The 18,863-nt window shown below is 38.7% G+C and overlaps 1 protein-coding gene across 1 annotated transcript; it reads right to left on the reverse strand.

The window, feature by feature from the left end:
- Positions 1 to 4,084: 4,084 nt before the first annotated feature.
- Positions 4,085 to 15,836, reverse strand: ihhb (Indian hedgehog signaling molecule b). Its single transcript, XM_048200317.1, has 3 exons — positions 13,629 to 15,836; positions 7,291 to 7,552; positions 4,085 to 5,015 (listed from the first exon to the last, which is right to left on the reverse strand). The coding sequence occupies exons 1-3, from the start codon at positions 13,926 to 13,928 to the stop codon at positions 4,330 to 4,332; spliced, it is 1,248 nt and encodes a 415-aa protein (XP_048056274.1). The 5' UTR covers positions 13,929 to 15,836; the 3' UTR covers positions 4,085 to 4,329.
- Between the last annotated feature and the right edge of the window lie 3,027 nt (positions 15,837 to 18,863).

Raw genomic sequence — 18,863 nt, forward strand, 5'->3', positions numbered from 1 at the left:
ATCATATTTGGGTGTCTGTGGCATCTAAAAGATTTAACAGTTAAGCCATGATCACATTTACCGTTGCTGGGTGAATTTTCATATGCGAATTCAGTTATTTCAATAGGAATAGATGGTGCAGGTATGACATCAGAACTTGGAAGATTAATTCACCCCTGGTTCCTTCAAGATTTTCCTATGGAGTTTTTCAATTTATGTGTAAAATAAAGCCTGTGGTAAAAATAACTTGACAATACTTTGATGTTTTGTTCTACAAATTACACACACCCATAACAAAAATGCAAATTTTGAAGCAGTTATGTTCATTTTTGAAAACGTATGTTTTTAATAAGTAACTAGATAAGGCAGTTTGGGGTGTGAGTGTGTGTGCAGTGTATGTTGTAGAACAAAACGTCAAAGTATCGTCAAGTTATGTTTACCACAGGCTTTATTTTACACATAAATTGAGAAACTCCATTATAAAACCCCATAGGAAAATCTCTAAGGAACCAATGGCGAATTAGTCTTCCGGGTTCTGTCGTCATACCTGCACCACTCTATAGTCACAAGCAGAAATTTTGTGCGAGGGCGAAAGATTTCCACATGCAGTGGGTTCAAGCTGATGCGTTAACTAGCATTTATGCTTATTTATTTATGCAGTGGGTCATGCATTGATGTGTTAATAGGCATTTGTGCTTATTTATTTAGCAGATGTTTTTAACCAAAGTGACTTAAGTAAAGAATAATAATACAACACACAAAGTTCATCATGTAAAGTCAGTAACATTAAAAGTGCTGCAATATGCTTCTATAAGCTGACCAGAACAAAACTTCTAAAATGTCATCCTTTTCAATCTAATGATTTATTCTCTTGAGCATTTGAAACATGAGACTTGCTTAAATGTTTGCATGGTCTCATTAGTAAGAGGAGTGTTTTTCTTTTCAATAGGGTCATATCACATGTTGATTGGGATTCCCATTACACTGAACCCATCTGACTTTGCTTGCACACTGTACTGACCATTTTCTACCAGCAGGGAACAATTACTGTACAGTGGTTCTCAACCAGGGGGCCGGGGCACCACAAATTATTTAACTTAACATTAATATTAATTTAACATTAACATTATTAATTAATAATCTTAATTAAATTGCTACAAACACTAAAATAAAGATGTATAACATAAAACTAACATCATATTATATCATGATTATGTCATCATTTGTTTTTATTACCATAAGTAAAAATCAGCTTAGATAGGAGGGATGAATTAAAGAAACTGTAATAGCCAGCAAAAACCAAATATGAGACAAAATAAATAATTTGTATGAAGTTTAATTTCAAAAATAGAATTTAAATACTTTGCTTGAATACCTTATATTACCTTAATGATATTACAAAGCACATTTTTAAATAAACAGATTGTCTTAAAATGAATGACAATCTAATGAGGAAAGAGACTGGAATATGGAAATAGCGAACAAACATACATAAGGCACAGACAATGTTTGGTCTCTCACAATTCCTGCAAGAAGCAAGACCAGAGGTCAGTTTGTAATCGGTTCTTTTTACAATTAAAGGTGATGTGTGTAATTTATTTATACAAATTTTTATGCAGAGATTACTAAGGATGATTGCTCAATTTGTTTGTGCATCTTGATGATCTCGACACAGCAACCAATGGACAGGCTGCCTTTTCAAATACTGATGACAAATTAAAGTGTATTATACATTTATAAGAGTATACTTTGTGTTGTATTACCTTTTCATTGATTAAGGGGACTTGATTTTGTTTTTGGGTCTACTAGAATAGGTTTTCATGCTTGAATGTTTAAAAAAACACTTTATTTTTAACATATTTTACATTGTTGCAGCACCTCCCTTCCTGTCTGTCAGTAACGCTCTGGGGTGTGTTTCCCGATGCCAAATATGGATGCAAATTCCACTGTTATCAATACAATTTAACGGAACTTGTGACCACAGTTGGCTAATGATGCTTTTGGGAAATGCACACCTTTTTATTTCTGATCTCTATCAAGCCCCTCCTTCTGAAAAGTGCAATGTGCTGATTGGTCGGCTGGGCCAGTGTGTTGTGATTGGTCAACCGTTTCGAGCGTGTTTCGGAAATATCACTCCCTTACCATACACACTACTAACACAAATCAACTAGGCCTCGACTCCTTTTTTAGCATATGCCTTGGGCAGGAATTATTTTAACGTGCACGTTCCCCAAAAGAAACCTTAAGACTACAATCAAGGTGTTTGAGGGAGTTCAGAAATATAACATCCTTTTGGTATGACTTTGTGCTTTGTAGCTTTGCAGACCTTTTTCAAACACAATACTGCACACTAAAAAATGTTGAAAATGTAAAAGAGCATAATAGGACCCCTTTAAATGACAAAAACCTACTTAACGCTGTGTGAGTTTTACTAATACAACAGCAGAGGGAGTGTTGGCAAATTTAACATCTGTTGTCCAGATTTACTAACAGCTTGCGCCAGCGCAAACCCTCTTTTGGCGTTAAAAAACTACTGTCGGGATTTACTAAAGACACGCAGTGCAAAAGTAGCGCTGAAAAGGTGTGGACTGAGTTGTTTTGCGGCTGAGCTTATTGCATATGCATTTGTAGGAGTTTCCCTTTCAGATGCAAAATTTATGGGAGGAGAGTATTTAAATGAATCACGCAACGCTATTTACTAATATTTGGTTGCCAAGCCATGTTGACCTACATATATACACACACACACACACACACATATATACATATATATAATGTGTGTGTGTGCGTGTATAGGCCAACATGGCTTGGCAAACGATATTATATACGTGTACATGTTTGTCAGATTACATGTAACAAGTTGCGCCTGTGTCGACCCGCACCTGATAAGAACATCAGCTCTGCCGATTTGCGACCCAATGCTAATTTGCACTGCTCTTAGTAGATTGCGTTGGTCGTTATGTAAATGATTTGACTGCGTCTGTGTTCTTTAATTTGCGCGTCAGCAGTAGATCAAAACTTGCCACTACCATTGGCACATTTGTGGAATTGCGCTCTCACGCTAATTTGCCCCGTTCAGTAAATCTGGCCCTTTCTCTCTTATGACCACCGGAATCAATCACTCTAATTTTTACCTTTTTTGGAACGTTGTGGAAACACTATAGTGGGTTTTTCTTTTGCTATTTGAACGCAAAAATTATATTTGCTGTCAACTCTCGTTCACCACAATAGAAGTTTACCCAACTACGACTTTTGTTTCTGAGAACCCTGCAAATGGAAAAAAGGTCTATGGCTTGAGTTTGGGGCGGGATTACTCGCATCAATGGCAGATTACAATTATTTTGCAATTCTGCTTGTAGTTGCAGAAATTACACACTTCACCTTTATTAAAGTGATAGTTCACCCAAAAATGAAAATTACCCCATGATTTACTCACTCTCAAGCCATCCCACAGTAGGTGTATATGACTATCTTCTTTCAGATTAATACAATCAGAGTTATATTAAATAATGTCCTGGCTCTCCTAAGCTTTATAATGGCAATAAATAGAGGATGAAATGTTGAAGCCCAAAAAAGTGCAACCATCCATCATAAAAGATAACCACATGGCTCAGGGTGGTTAATAAAGGTCTTCTAAAGCAAAGCGATGCATTTGTGTAAGAAAAATATCCATATTTAAAACTTTAAACACTTAAATGACTGGCTTCCGGCAGACGGCCGTATGCACGTCGACTTACGCCAAAAGAGTAACTCCTTACGCGATGTAGGAGTAGCATAAGTTTTGACACCTCTCGCTGTTCAAAAAATAGGGCTGTGCAACAAACTCAAGCTCCACTTCAGATTTGCATCATTTGTCAGGTCAGAGTTTTCTCTTTCGCCGTAAATCAATGCGTATGGTCGTCTGTTGAAAGCTAATTATTTTAGTTTTAAATATGGATTTTTTTTTTTTTTTTTTACACAAATGCATCGCTTTGTTTCAGAAGGCCTTTATTAACCCCCCAGAGCCATGTGGTTATCTTTTATGATGGATTGGTTGCACTTTTTGGGGTTCAAAATCTCATCTTCTATTTACTGCCAATGCCATTATAAAGCTCAGATGCGTCAGGATATTTATCAATATAACTTCGAATGTATTCGTCTGAAAGAATAAAGTCATATACACCTAGGATGGCTTGAGGGTGAGTAAATCATGGGGCAAGTTTCATTTTTGTGTGAACTATCCCTTTAAGTAGTTAAAAAGTCTGCTTTCGGTATGCATTGCATCGTAGCACTTAGCACCATCCCCTAAGTCACAAACCCTGAGCATTCAGTCAACTCTCTTCGCCCATCTCTGCGTTTCTTTTCAATCCATCATCTTTCATTTTCTTCTAAGGCCCAAGGGTGGAATAGTTCAGAGTCTAGCAGTAGTGTTCCCACACTGAGTAGGACCTGAGAGTACCAGTGTAAGCCGTTCTTAAGGATCCGATCCGGTCCGGTCCAGCTGTACAACAGGCGCAGAGGCGCAAATGCCCAGTGAGCTAGCCGTTGTTTGTTTACCGCGGCGTAACATGAGGTGACCACGCCATTCACCACCAAAGTCCCATGGGCAGTGAGTGGGGCGTAAACCCCCTGGTCCTCCCGCACCTCCACTCGAGTGATCCGTGAAACACGCTTCCTGAGTTCCCCTTCATCGACGATCAGCAAACACTGCCCTGGCTGGGCATCACTGGCAAATATCGCCCGGAGGGCTCCCGGCGTTGGCTGGCCCCCTCTGGAGCAGTTTCCAACCCAAACAAACAGTAAATGAGCTGCTGTTAAAGAGACGTTGGCCCCATCCTCAGTGCTGATCACATAAAAGTGCTTCTGGGTAATAGGGCTACGGTCCAGAAAGGTGAGAACTTCGCTGTAGATGAGGTCGCCTGTCCCATCACTTCCCATTGAGGCCAGAACAAGATCTCCTGCTCGCAGGTCATGGATTGGTCTATGTGTGCCGTCCTCCATTGTCACCAGAGCCTCTCCAGGGAAACAGCCTCCTGTGTTTATTGCTACTGAGTGATCTGAAGAGAAGATTGAGAAAGGAATGGAAGAGAGGAATGAAAAGATGGAGAAAGAAAGGAATAGAAAATGATTCATTAAGGAAATAATGAATGAATTCAATGTCCTGTTTCTAATCTTCACTTCTGAGTCACTGATATACCTCTGACCCTTTGACCCTTCATTCATTGGTTGGTCCTACGGTGTTTCCCTCAGTGATTGGTTGAGTTGGTTAATAGGATCAGTGTGGCATCCTCAAAGTGATTGGCCAGGGTGGCAAATATAAGGCCTTTAACGTCCTCTTCATTGGGATGTTGGTGTATGAGTGCCTCCTAGTGGACTGATTCTGACTTTACTGGCACTGCCAGCAATCTTGCCTCTTTAGACTCTACGTTTTTGTACAAATTACAAGATATACATAACATTATACAATATATATATATATATATATAAGCTAGGTATAAAAACCCTGTATTCCTTCTGATCATGTCAGGGACAGCTGACTTGCATAACGGTCTGGGCAGGAAGGACAGAAGAAAGAGGAACAAAGGGCAAGAAAATGGTGGGAAAAGAAAAAGGAAAAACAGAGAAACAGATAATGAATATTAGAGATTTTATTATGAAATTCAATGTATGTAAATAGACAAAATAGTAAATCACACCTGTATAAGAGGTATGCTAAAAAAACAAAACAAATAGCCAGACTTATACGTAATCTGCAGACTATTCTAAAGGAAAATCTGCAGAATGGATTTAAACATGGTAAAATGCTTTAAATGTAGATGCTTATTCATATCTTAATTACGGTCTGAAATCTTCAATAAACAAGGATGCAGAAGTAGACGTTTCTGAATGACTAGTGTTTTAATTCTGCCAAATCTGTTGCGTTTTTAGGGAATTCTGTGTGCGAAGATTACATTTATATTTATGCGTTGAGCAGATGATTCTGTGTGAGTCTGCAAATGGCTAATGCATTTCACAATATTATGTTGCAACAAAGTCTGAAAGAGTGAATGAGTTTGAGATTGTTACCTTACATCAAAATGATATAATTGAAAATATAACAATAAGATACAGGAATATTAAATTGACAGTCTGCTTCCCCCACAGTTTCCCCGCTGTTAGATTAATAGAAATCACTAAAAAGATTAAATAGCATGTATGCTAATAGCTAAATTGGAGATGCTAAAGCTACATGAAGTCTGTGTAGACTTGCATGGAAATAAGGATCAAGGTAAAGCACAGCTGGAAAAGTAAGAAAGGTAAAGGTAAATGTTAGAAATGGTGAACAGAGGAGTGAGTGCATTCATCAGACGGCCCAGTGCTGCAAGATTGTGCTGTTTTAATCATGTGAAGCAAAGAAATTATACCAAGATGAATCAAACATGGCTCTCTTCATTAGAAAAGCCATACCCCGCAGTGTGTGCTGAAACAGGAATCTAATGTGATTCCTTCTGTATCTATAGATATGCTCTCACAGCCCATCTCTTGCCCTCATTTTCTCACATTACATGGCTGTGAGAAGCTTTGTTAGTTTTGGTTAGATTAAAAAAAGTTAAAAAGTAACATGAAATCAAACTTTATCCAATTTAAAAATCTACTTAAAAATCCTCATCAAAATAACTTTCAGTAGGTCTGGCATTGAAATGACTTTCCACTTAGCTCTTCAATGCATTTATTTGATCAAAAATACTGTAAAAACAGTAATATTGTAAAATATTACCACATCTCTGCAATCTCTTTAATTCTTTTATATTTTAATATATTGTAATATATTCCTGTGATACAGTCTTCAGTGTCACATGATCCTTCAGAAATCATTCTAATATGCTGATTTGCTGCTCAAGAAACATTTCTTATGATCATCAATGTTGAAAACAGCTGTGCTGCTTAATATTATATTTACAATATTATATTAATATTACATGATACATTTTTTCAGGATTCTTAGATTAATAGAACAGCACTGATTTGAAATAGAAATATTTTATAACATTAGAAATGCCTTTACTGTCACTTTTGATCAATTTAATGCATCCTCTGCAATTCCCCATGAATAAAATTAAGTCCCAAACACACTTTTTTTTCCTCATTGAATATCCTGTTTCACTCAGAAATAAAATGTGAATGGTATTTCACGGTGACTTGCTAATGAACAAGTCACATGCTAATATCCCACCATGATTGCTTTCCTTTCTTTTCCCAGCCTTCATTTGTAAGAACTAGTCTGTTTCTCACTTGACCTTTCCCCCCATTCACAACCTCAACACAAACACAAACACACAGCCCCTCTCTCACCTGATTTGACACTGCAGTGTATGTGGCCTTTGGATTCGTAGTAGACCCAGTCGAAGCCGGCCTCCACTGCCAGACGGGCCAGCATGGCGTACTTGTTCCGGTCGCGGTCCGAGGTAGTGATGTCAACCGCCCTGCCCTCATAATGCAGAGACTCTTCAGAGTGATGGCCGTCTTCATCCCAGCCCTCTGTCACGCGCAGACGCACGCCTGGCCACAGGTTCATCACAGAGATGGCCAGGGAGTTCAGCTTATCCTTACAGCGCTGCAAAATAAAAATAAAAAGTATGAGAAAAATTTACTAGAATGCATACACATGAAAAGTGATCAAATGATTACCAGATAACAGGGTTATTATCGTTAACTAAACTAAAACCATAAAAAATTGGTTGAAATAAAAGATTAAAAAAAAACTTGCCATGCAACATTTCTAATTTGAAGTATACTGTACAACAAAAATTTAAATAAAAATAAAAACTATTTAGATGTTTCAAAAAACATAACTCATAAAAATGACTAAAAATCCTAACAAAATTACTAAAACTTGATCTAATATATATATTTATTTATTTATTTATTTATTAATTAATAAAATCTATCATAGTATATTGAATAACTCTGCCAGGAAGCTAATGCAGCAAGTGCCTGAGTTTAAGTATGATCTGTTGTTCTTCCAGGCTAATCATTTACATGCATTTAATGTGAGCTATAAGGAAATTAGTAACGTAAACATTACAGTAACCATGATTATGGTTGCACATTTTTACATTGTCTGGGAAAACAGCAACTTAATAACAGAAAAAAAAAAAAAAAAAAATTCACAGTCACAATGTCTCACAACGAAATATATAAAAATGTACTTCTGGTGGTTTATGTAGCGTAAATGACCAGTGTGACAGTATTTAAAGCCAACTGAATGCTGAACTCTGATACATAAGTTACCAATTAAACAAACAGAAGGAGGCTTTGCGTGCCTGAGTAAGAAAGAACACAAGGCCATTGTCTTGACTTTGTGAATTTCCTGCAAGAAATATGGATTTTAGGACGCTCATGTCAAAAAGCCTGTGGGCAAGTAGTTGCTAGGTGAGAAGCGCAGTGAGCAATGGCAAATATAATCCTGACAGCCATTTGTAGAACTGACGCATTTGTGGTTAGCACAAACACACTCTGCCCGTGGGCTGATAAATCCCTGTCTCAACCAGAGGCCACGAGACATGCAAGGTCACTGGATAACCACCAACTAAGTGGTCACAAATTGCTTACTGAGTGACGGCAGAGATTCTTTGATGTCGCCATTCTAAGTCCTCACTACATAGTTGTGCCATCAAACCATCTATTTCTGTTCTCTGAATTGGAGACCTACCTTTCCACTCAATAGCTGCTCTACAAAGCTTTGTGGACTATCTGTTTAAGTCTGAGCTCAGTGATTTAAAGTCTCTGTGCTATTAGGATCTATCTTTCAGAGCTGTGCTTGGTCGCAATGGATACTGGACCATCAGAGTCCAGGCTGGTATGAGAGAGGAATGGAGATTTGAAAATATAGTGCTATTGTGTTTGGTTGTTCTGTTGAGTCTCTGAGAGTCACTGAATCCAAAACAAGTACAGGAGCAAATGCTTAGACTACAGTCAAAGCGTCAACAATGATAATGCACTCTCCCACACTCAAGTATGCTTACTTGTATGCAAACCTGTATATATATGCAAAGCCGCATGGCTTGCTTTCTTCCATGAAACCTAAAAGGAGGTGTTTTGAAGAATGTTCATACTGCTCCTTCTCAAATGCTAAATGCATTTGGTAAACACAGCAGGGGCTATCGAGTTTCGAGAAAAAAAATAAAAACATCATCATAAATGTCAAGTCAACTATTCACTAAAAAGTCTACACTATAAAGTGCTGCAGTAATGAGTTCTAAAACCCAGAGATGAACCCAGATATGTTCACGTTTTATTCTACAACATAAGAATCAGTAATACCTGCACTTGTGATTATTTAAAGCTTTTTTCTCAACTCATCTACTAACTAGTCCACTTTTACATCTTATACTCACGCTCTTGCAAACTATTATAACTCAAACTTACCAACTTGTAGATTTTAAATAAAGATCAAAAGAGTTATCAGAGACAACCATGAAGTCATAACTGTGGTGAACTTTGTTTATAGCTTAACTTTGGCTTTTTACTTCTGACGTTTATGTTTAGGCAAATTTCAAAATTCAAAATGTTGTGTTCATGTGTAAAGATTTACTTCAAGGTGCAGTGTGTAAATTTTAGCGGCATCTAGCGGTGAGGTTGCGAATTGCAATATAGAGAAGCTACAGTGGCCAACACAGGACAAACATTTCATCATCGTTTGAGACAGCAGAGAGTATTCATTAAAGCAAACACGCTCTGTAGAGCAGTTTGTCCGTTTAGGGCTACTGTAGAAAAATGCCGGCGCAAAATGGCGACTTAACATCTAAGGGGACCCGCGGTGTATGTAGATAGAAATGGCTCATTCTAAGGTAATAAAAAAACATAGTTATGTATATTATATTGCATTTCTGTCAATAGATCCTCCTAAAATTTACAAATCCACATTGCACCTTTAAAGAAAACACATAAGAATCAAACTTTTATTGGTTAAAGAGCTTATTTCCTGCAATAATCTACATGCCAATGGAAAAATCCTATTGGATTTTGTTGAAGGAATCAGGGTGATGATAACTTCTGGGATGGTCTATACAAAAATCCCCCCTGGAGCACTCTATAGATCTCATATTTCATTCATATTTGTGCATATTCAAACTTCCTGATTGGTCATGTGATGTGCGAGAACCAGTGCCGTTTGGCATCTGATGTCACGCCTGGCATGTTTTGTCTTCACCTGCAAGTTTGAATATGCAGACACACAAATAAGAATAGAAGACCAATATTTTCATTATATAGAATAGAGCAGCGTGAACATTCTTCAAATCATCTCATTTGAGAAGTTATACAGGTTTCATTTCCTGGTGAATTTTTCATTAAAGAACAAAACCTTCACTGAAATTTAGGGGACCAAAAACCATTTTGGAAGCATCTTTTTGTCCACTCCACATACAAGAAAGCAGAGCTTAAATGACATTTTAAAAATGTTAAAGGGATATTTTACCCAAAAATGAAATGTTTTCCAAACTTGTATAAATGTCTTTGTTCTGCTGAACACAAAGGAAGATATTTTGAAGAATGTTTGTAACCGAACAGTTGCGGGGTATCACTGAACATGCCTTTTTTTTCTCCCATATGGAAGTCAATGGTGCCCCACAACTGTTTGGTTACAAACATTCTTCAAAATATCTTCCTTTGTGTTCAGCAGAACAAAGAAATGTATACAGGTTTAGAAAAACTTAAGGGTGAGCAAAGGATGACAGAATTTTCATTTTTGGGTGAACTATCCCGTTAAGTTTTCCTCATTCCAAAAGTTGAAACAATGAGCTCCTGGACCTTGAAGAGTTCCAGTGAATCTTTAAAAGACCTAGACTGATAAACTCTAAGACTGTAGAACCGGTTTATGGTGACCTGCAGAAGGAAACGGTAGTTTATGGTTAACTAGAAATATGTGCATTTGGCATCATTTCAGAAATGCCAATCTGAATGGAAAAATATGCGTTTTAGTTATAAGAATCCATATATAGATATTTATGAAGATTTTTCCGAGCACGTCTCCGGATTGGATGATAAGAATAGCGTCTCGGGGAGCTGTAATAGATGCCTATTCACATAGCGGTGTGGATTTCAGCTTTTTTCGTTGTGGTTGCAAAAGTGAACTGGACTTCATAAATCACCCCGTGAACTCTGTTAGTTTTGCTTTCAAAGCGTAGATCGACGGGTTTTCAGGAGGAGAGCCTTCACACTAACCGCGGGCTACACAAACATTCACCCCGCGCGCACCGACGGCACGGGGCCCTGAACACTCGCTCCTGTATGAGAGCGCCGGGGCCGCTCGCCGCTGAATCAAAAATAAGGTGGAGAAAAATATGTGTGTAATTAAGGCTTAAATGCATGCGAAGCCGACTATTTTTACACACGTACGCTACAAAAACAAACAAAAAAATAACCGAATAAAAAGGAAAAACAGACCAGAGGTTGTCTCCAGCCGTCGCCGCAGTTTGGCCCTCATAAATCGCGTGAAGGTCAGGTAAACGAACGCAGCGCTCGCCGGAGAGGTGACAGGTAAAGACGGGGTGAGATCTATGAGCCCCTCCTCAGTTCCCACATGGCTCTCCTGGACATTAACATGTGGGCATTCAGAGGAAAAGAGCTGATATAAATACTTTTAGGTGAGGGGGAGATTGGAGTCAAATAAATTCCACTCGGGACCACATCAACGTCGTAAAAAATATCTGACGCTTCAAAAAGGGGGGTGTATGCCGTTAATCACGAGCGGTCGTGTTTAAGCATACGGGTAAACATTAAAACAGTCACAGGTCATGCTCAATCTACAAGGGCAGTTTTAATGTTTTCTTTTCCAATCGTGCTTAAAACAGCGACGGCACTGTTTTAATTAAACGTTTCAGGTTTCCCTTCCCTTCCATTTTATTGACAGTCACCCCTTTTGCGTTCATTCATTCACATAAATTGAGCAAGAGCCCCGTGGGAGAAAGTTCAAATATGTGGTTATAAAATAACCCGACGACTACCGTGTCTTTAATTTGACGAAACCTGCCCCCGTATTCTCTGTCGTGAAGACCGAGAGACCCGAAACCTTGAATGAACCCAAGGATTTTCACTTTTGGGGGGGGGGACTATGGTCTCTATCCCCATACATCCACAACCATTTTTCATCTATGAGACCGTAGTAAAAGAAAAGTGACCTGAGCAAAGGGTCCTCAAAAAGGCCATTGAATGTTGTGTAGTCTGCAAATGTCTGGGCTGGTAAGTTAAGGGTTGTAGGTACGAACCCCACAGTCATAAACTCAACATTCTGCTGACAATAAACCACATGCTGTTCTCCAGGGGGTCTGTCCCTGTTTTAAGTCACTTTGGATGAAAGTCTAATCTAAATGGCAAATTATACATTTGCAGATTTCCTCAGAATTATCTCAAGGATTTTTATCAACTTTACAAAACATAGCCCACACCTTTATTGAAGTCCACAACAATTTTGACGGTTTGACAATATGGCAGTACCCTGATTTATTGGGCACAGAAAAAAGGACACTGTACTGTCAATTAAATAATGGCATACATAGTTCAGTAATGATTGAGGATCTGGGCTGGAAACTTAGGTTCAAACCTCACTTATCCATGAACCATTACCATTCTGACACTGATAAAGACCCTTCATCACATATTGACCCAGATGTTAAAAGTCACTTTGGATGAAAGTTTAAACCTGTGTCCAAACTCGGTCCTGAATGGCCACTGTCCAGCAGAGTTCCAGCAACAAACCTGCCTGGAAGTTTCTAGTATGCCTAGTACGGTCTTCATTAGCTGGTTCAGGTGTGTTTAATTGGGTTTGGAGCTGAACTCTGCAGGACAGTGGCCCTCCAGGAGCAGGATTGGACAACGAATACTTTGCAGACCTTCTATATTCTCCGAAACAGGAAGTTTCTGATGCCGACTGCAATTTTTAACCTATGTTGCAGTACTCTGAACTAATGCTCTGGATCTTAAACTTTACTGTACATTAAATAGTAGCAGTATTATTAGTAAACTACTGTGCAAGTAAAGCAGAGGGTAGTGTAACCTAAGAGCCGCAGGCTCAAACCTGATTGTTCCATGAACTACTACCATTGATTAAAATGCTTAAAGGGATAGTACATCCTAAAATGAAAGTTGGTCATCATTTATTCACACCCATGTTGTTCCAAATCTGTCTTTCTTTGTGACTTATATTGTAAGGACAAAAACAAAAAAACACAGACACTTCTCAAAATATCTCTGTTATCTTCCACAGAAGATAAAAAGTAAGTGTTTCATTTTATTTTGATGGTCCCTTTAACACATTCTATAAGTAATGTTGCACCTACATGTCAACCAACTCTCATTAGAGTTAGTTAGTAGGCTGGTAGGGTTAGGGTTAGAATAAGTTGACATGTACTTGCAAAGTTACTTATAGTCAGTAGAATGTATATTGGGGGAGCATCACAATAAAGAGTTAGCAGATATTAAGCAGACAGTCTACTAACACTCAAATGAGTTGACATGCAAAGTTACTTATAGTTCAAAAGGGACCATCAAAATAAAGTGTTTTCATTTTTGCATGAACTCCCTCTTTAACCACAAGTGTACTTTAAGTCCTTTTGGATAAAAATCTCAACTGAGTTATAATTGAACAATTAGCCGACCTTCTGTGTGAGGACCCCATGTGTCTGCCTCACCTGAGTCATCATGCGGTCCGCACCTGTGTTCTCCTCATCCTTGAAGATGATGTCCGGGTTGTAGTTGGGCGTCAGCTCCTTAAAGCGCTCGGAGCTGCGAGTTATCTTCCCCTCATATCTCCCACTGGCTCCCAGTGTTTTTTCGGCTACGTTTGGACTGAACTGCTTATAGGCGAGCGGCGTGAGTTTCCTTGTAGTCCGTCTCTTGCCGTAACCTCTGCCCGGTCCACAGCTGTCGTACGCAGGCGAGAAAGCCAAGATGAAGCCGGTGAGGAGCGCCGCTGCTGTGGAGAGTCTCATGCCAACCGGTGCAAGCGGGCACTCCAAAAGATGGAGTGTCAAAGATGGTGAAGATGATGGTAAAGCGACCCTCCTCCCCCCAATCTCAGCTTCAGTCCCCGCGCAAGATCACCGGAGGGGGAGGAGGACCAGTCTATTAGGACACCTGGCGCTCACCATCCTTTTACGCACGGAAAGACACCCCGGCAGACGTTGGGATCCTCAGGCGGTTGGTTGACGGAGAGGTTGGTGCCAGCTCGTCAGTCCTCCTCTCAGGTCTGTAAAACTCGCTTTCTCTCAGTCCAAGCGGAGACAGGGGGAATAAATAGAGAAGTTCCGTTTATCTTGGCACGCGCGTTGAGAGTCGCCTGCAGGCGGGTCCTGGTTGCGCAGAGCCGCGGTCAGAGTGCGCGTCCCCGCAGCGGTTTCTGGCTCCCGGCTCGGCTGTTTGACTACTGCGCTGTGGCGCGCGGCTCTCAGTTGAGATGGAAATGGAAGTGACCCGAGCTCAGATGCTACTGAAGCAGCCGCACCCTGCCAGTCCTGCCCTCTGTCTGTCTCTGCCCTCCTCTCCACCCCTCCGGGCAGACGCGCTTTATCAGCCCTGCTGCTGCTCTCCCCCTGTACCGCAACCGGCGGCTGCCAAGACGCGAGACAAACAGCAGGCGCATTACAGGTCTGGACTCTCGGACCCTGATGTGTCCAGTCTTTTGAACATGTGCAGCAATGCTCTCTACTGCCTGTCAACGGTACGTCAGCACTTAAACAAACACACAAACTATTCTTACACTGACTCTTTAATATGGCAAATTACAAGACAACTGATATTTATATTATTATATATATTAGTTATTATATATATTTTTATTGATGCTCATTATTTTTGTTATTATATTTGTTAGGCCTGTTCCGTTTATTTCAAACTTTTATTTTTCCACTTTTACTTGTGAAAGTCAATTGACCATTTAATTTTTTTTTTTTTTTTTTTTTTTTTTTGTAAACTGATTTGGTTAAGGTGGACAATGCAAAAAAGAAAAAGAAAAGAAAAAAAAGGGTAGTTTCTAAATTCTATCAACAAATTGAAATCGCAATTTTCTATTTAAAATAGAATTTTGTCAAATTCAAAAAAAAATGTATTCTTTTTATTTATGCTTATTATTAAACCACTTAAATCAATAACTTATTTAAAGGCACACTATGTACTTTTTTGCCGCTGGAGGTCGCCTATTCAAAACAAAGGCGAGATGACGCCGAGATTGAGCGTGAAATCTTGGGAATTGTCGTCTTCGCCTCACAACCGGTGGAAGAGAATCGGGACAGGACTCGGGCAGAAATCATGTTCATGGGTGAAATTATTAACGTTACTGTAGTATGAAGCAAAGCGGGGCCGAGTGCTGCGGGAGCGGAACGAGGCTGCTGGAGCGATTGCTAATGAGAGACGAGCGCGACACACGGCTCGAGAGCAGCGGAACTTTTATTATGCCACAGTCGCTGCTTCCGCTTCTTCTGGTCAAGCACACGCATGCCACACGAGTCCTGAAAAGTGAAGCCAAAGCTTCTTGATCGCCCCCAGGTGGCTGGATGCAGTATAGGTCATAAACCCCGCCCTCACCATGTATTACAGTGGGATGTGAGACAAACTAAATTAAATTACACTTCAAAATTTTTTTTCCCAAACACAATTTATGTCTCATTAGGCAGTTTTTATCACGCTGGTGTTAATTCTAGTGTTCGTCTTTAAATAAGTTTGGTTTTAGTTAGTTACTTGATACTATAAAAACAGGGGTGAGATGTCATGATTGACAGCTGAGGTTGAGCGCTTCTCTGAGTGAAGTAGTCACTGAGGAGCCAACTGACTTTTGTCTGGATTTGTCTGGAAATTTGATGTTTATCTGCTTACCCCCAGCGCATCCAAGATACTGTTTCTTCAGTAGAACACAAATGATGATTTTTAACTCCAACCGTTGCAGTCTGTCAGTCAAATAATGTGAGTGAATGGGAACTCTATCAATAAGAGTTGAAAAAACTTGCATAGACAAATCCAAATTAAACCCTGCGGCTCGTGACGACACATTGATGTCCTAAGACACAAAATGATCGGTTTGTGCGAGAAAACAAACAGTATTTATATTATTTTTTACCTCTAAAACACCACAATTTGTCTATGCAGTTAGATTTGTCTATGCAAGTTTTCTCAACTCTTATTGATAGAATTCCCATACACTCGCATTATTAGACTGACAACCGCAACGGTTGCAGTTAAGAATCATCATTTGTGTTCTACTGAAGAAAAAAAGTCACCTACATCTTGGATGCCCTGGGGGTAAGCAGATAAACATAAAATTTTCATTTTTGGGTGAACTATCCCTTTAAAGTGTCTTTGGTGTTTCCATGGTTTCTACAAAATAAAACCGGAAAATCGAGGGTAATGCGGGTATGACGTCACTGATAGGTGACACACGGACAATCAGACACGTCCATGTGCTGGTTAAAAATTGCTTATTTCTCTGGATTTAAACATTCTTGGAAACATTTCAAGTTAACAAAATATATAAAACTGTTCTAGTAGTTTTTGGATATTTTAATCCAAGAATCCTACATATTGTGCCTTTAATTAATAATGCAATCATGTGAGTTATTTAGTTTATTTCAAACTTTTTTTTCCAGCTTTGGATGTCAGTTGACTATTTAATTCTTTTTTTTTTTTTTTTTTTTTTTTTTTTTAACTCATTTACTTTTTATTTGTAAACTGATTTGGTTAAGGTGAATTATGAAAAAGTGGGACAGTTTTTTGGTAGATTTGTGAAAGAACACTTATTTTAGTTAAAGTGGGACAGATCATCAGCAAAAGAGTGGAGAATATATTTGAAATACTCTAGTTTTAAAAAAAAATCTAGTAATTTTCTGCTTCTTAAAAATAGAATTTTGCCAAATTAATTATTATGTCCCAGCTGAAAAAGAAAGAAAAAACCTTAAGGTTGTCAATGTGTTTGGAAATTGGTAGATATTTAGTTTTCTGGTGCAAAGTGGTCTATCTTGAGGTCATTTGCAGCTACACAAGCTTGTAGTCTAGCTGATCCATAATTTAAATCAGATTAGACCTGCTGATGACCATGGTCTAGCTAGAAGTCATGGTCTACCGTATGTAACATGGTTCATGATGTTAGCTCATAATAGCAGAGTGTGTAATGATCATAATCAATCAAAAGTGTCCCACCTCTCAGAATGAGAAAGATCATTGTGGCAATTATTAATTATGAATTGACTTGCTTTTTATTACTTTCTGATGTTTAAAAAACAAATCACTCAAGGAAATTATCTGTCCCATTTACCTGATGTCTGAATCCATATTTATAGACATATTTTTAATAAAGAAGAAAAACTGATCCACCAGTAGTGACCAACAATGCGTTTTAGAATGCTAGATGTTTTCTATTTAATAAAAAAAAAAAAACACCTTTCTCACACATGCAGAACATTACCAGAAAATAGTCAAGTCTCCATGAGAAGTTCCGTGACTGGTGGTCAATTTTAGTTTTACTGACAGACACTGGAGACACGACATGGTGTGCCGTCCTTCCCAGGAACTCTAATGTCTTTAAAATAACACTAATGTCTTCTCCACTGAAGACGAATCACCAGTTAAATGCCAAAACTATTACCAAATGATACTGGTAGGAAAATTATGACAGCGCTGTGTCTCCTACAGTGGCGTAGACATTTTTTTTCTGGTCCGCTGTGACCACACTGTTGACAGCTTGAAGATGTTACTGGTATTGCTGAATACATTTTAATTAGAGAGCGTTTTGGCCAAGCATCAGAAAATAATCTGTGGACAGCAAAAATACTACAGTAAAAATACTCTTGTATCAGTCTACAACTAGATTTAAAGCATAGTGTACTTTATATTTAACTCAGTAGGTCTTAAAGTAGCCTTGCAGAGTCAGACTGTACTATTGGCATGATGTCTGGTCCACTTTACAGATTATTCTAACATGGAGGCAGCATCTGGCTAACAGGTAAAACACTTAACCACAATTCGCTTTTCATGTCATGTTTAGGGATGGATAAATGAACAACACTGACATAATAGAAGGGTGTGAAACAAAGTGGTAGCTTATTCAAACAAAGGCACCGCCAAAACCAAAGAAATTAGAGGAAAATGTGTGTTGGGTTTGTGGTTAGAATTTCCTGATGATTTTATGGAACATGACCCGGAAAATGAAGCAGAACGTACATTTGTGCTCAAGGATATCCCATTTACTTCCTAGTTAGGACCTCAAATTAAACTATGAATATCTAATGCCACAAACCTTACAAACTTTGTCAAATCCAGTGACTTTCTTGTCTTGTCTTCTTTCTTGGAAGCACTAGTTGTAGCAGTCAGTACTCTGTAAAACACAATGTTGTTTCCCCCAACAGACTGATAAAAAAAAACCTGTGAATCTTGACTTTCTAAGTAGCCACTCAGATTTTAACTCGCAATTTGCAAAATACATTTTACACATTAAAGGATTAGTTCACTTCTGAATTCAAATTTCATGATAATTTCCTCACCCCATGTCATCCAAGATGTTCCTGTCTTTCTTTCTTCAATCGAAACGAAATTAAGGTTTTTGAGGAAAGTATTTCGGGATTTTTCTCTGTATGGTGGACTTCAATGGGGTTCACTGGGTTGAAGGTCTAAATTGCAGTTTGCCCTCCACAGGTCAAAGTTTGAACTTAACTGTCATATACAATATGCTAGTGCAAGTATATAAGAATTAGTTCAAACTTTGACCTGTGGAGGGCAGTAATACACTTAGCAGCATCTACACTGCCAGAATTCTATAAGAAGAAGAGGAGGAAGAGAGCAAGTGCAAGACGATCATTTGTGGTTAAAACCACAAAATTATTATATAATTTTTGGTAACACTTTAGAATACTGATCCTTCATTAATGAATAACTACACAGGA

The sequence above is a fragment of the Megalobrama amblycephala genome, linkage group LG8, assembly GCF_018812025.1.
Source record: "Megalobrama amblycephala isolate DHTTF-2021 linkage group LG8, ASM1881202v1, whole genome shotgun sequence".
Classification (NCBI taxonomy): domain Eukaryota; kingdom Metazoa; phylum Chordata; class Actinopteri; order Cypriniformes; family Xenocyprididae; genus Megalobrama; species Megalobrama amblycephala.

Excerpts from the sequence above, each read along its gene's own strand:
- ihhb (XM_048200317.1), bottom strand. The coding sequence starts at position 13,928 with ATGAGACTCTCCACAGCAGCGGCGCTCCTCACCGGCTTCATCTTGGCT. Across the intron at positions 7,553-13,628 it reads CGGACCGCATGATGACTCAG|CGCTGTAAGGATAAGCTGAA; the intron begins GTGAGGCAGACA and ends TTTATTTTGCAG. Across the intron at positions 5,016-7,290 it reads ACACTGCAGTGTCAAATCAG|ATCACTCAGTAGCAATAAAC; the intron begins GTGAGAGAGGGG and ends TCTTCTCTTCAG.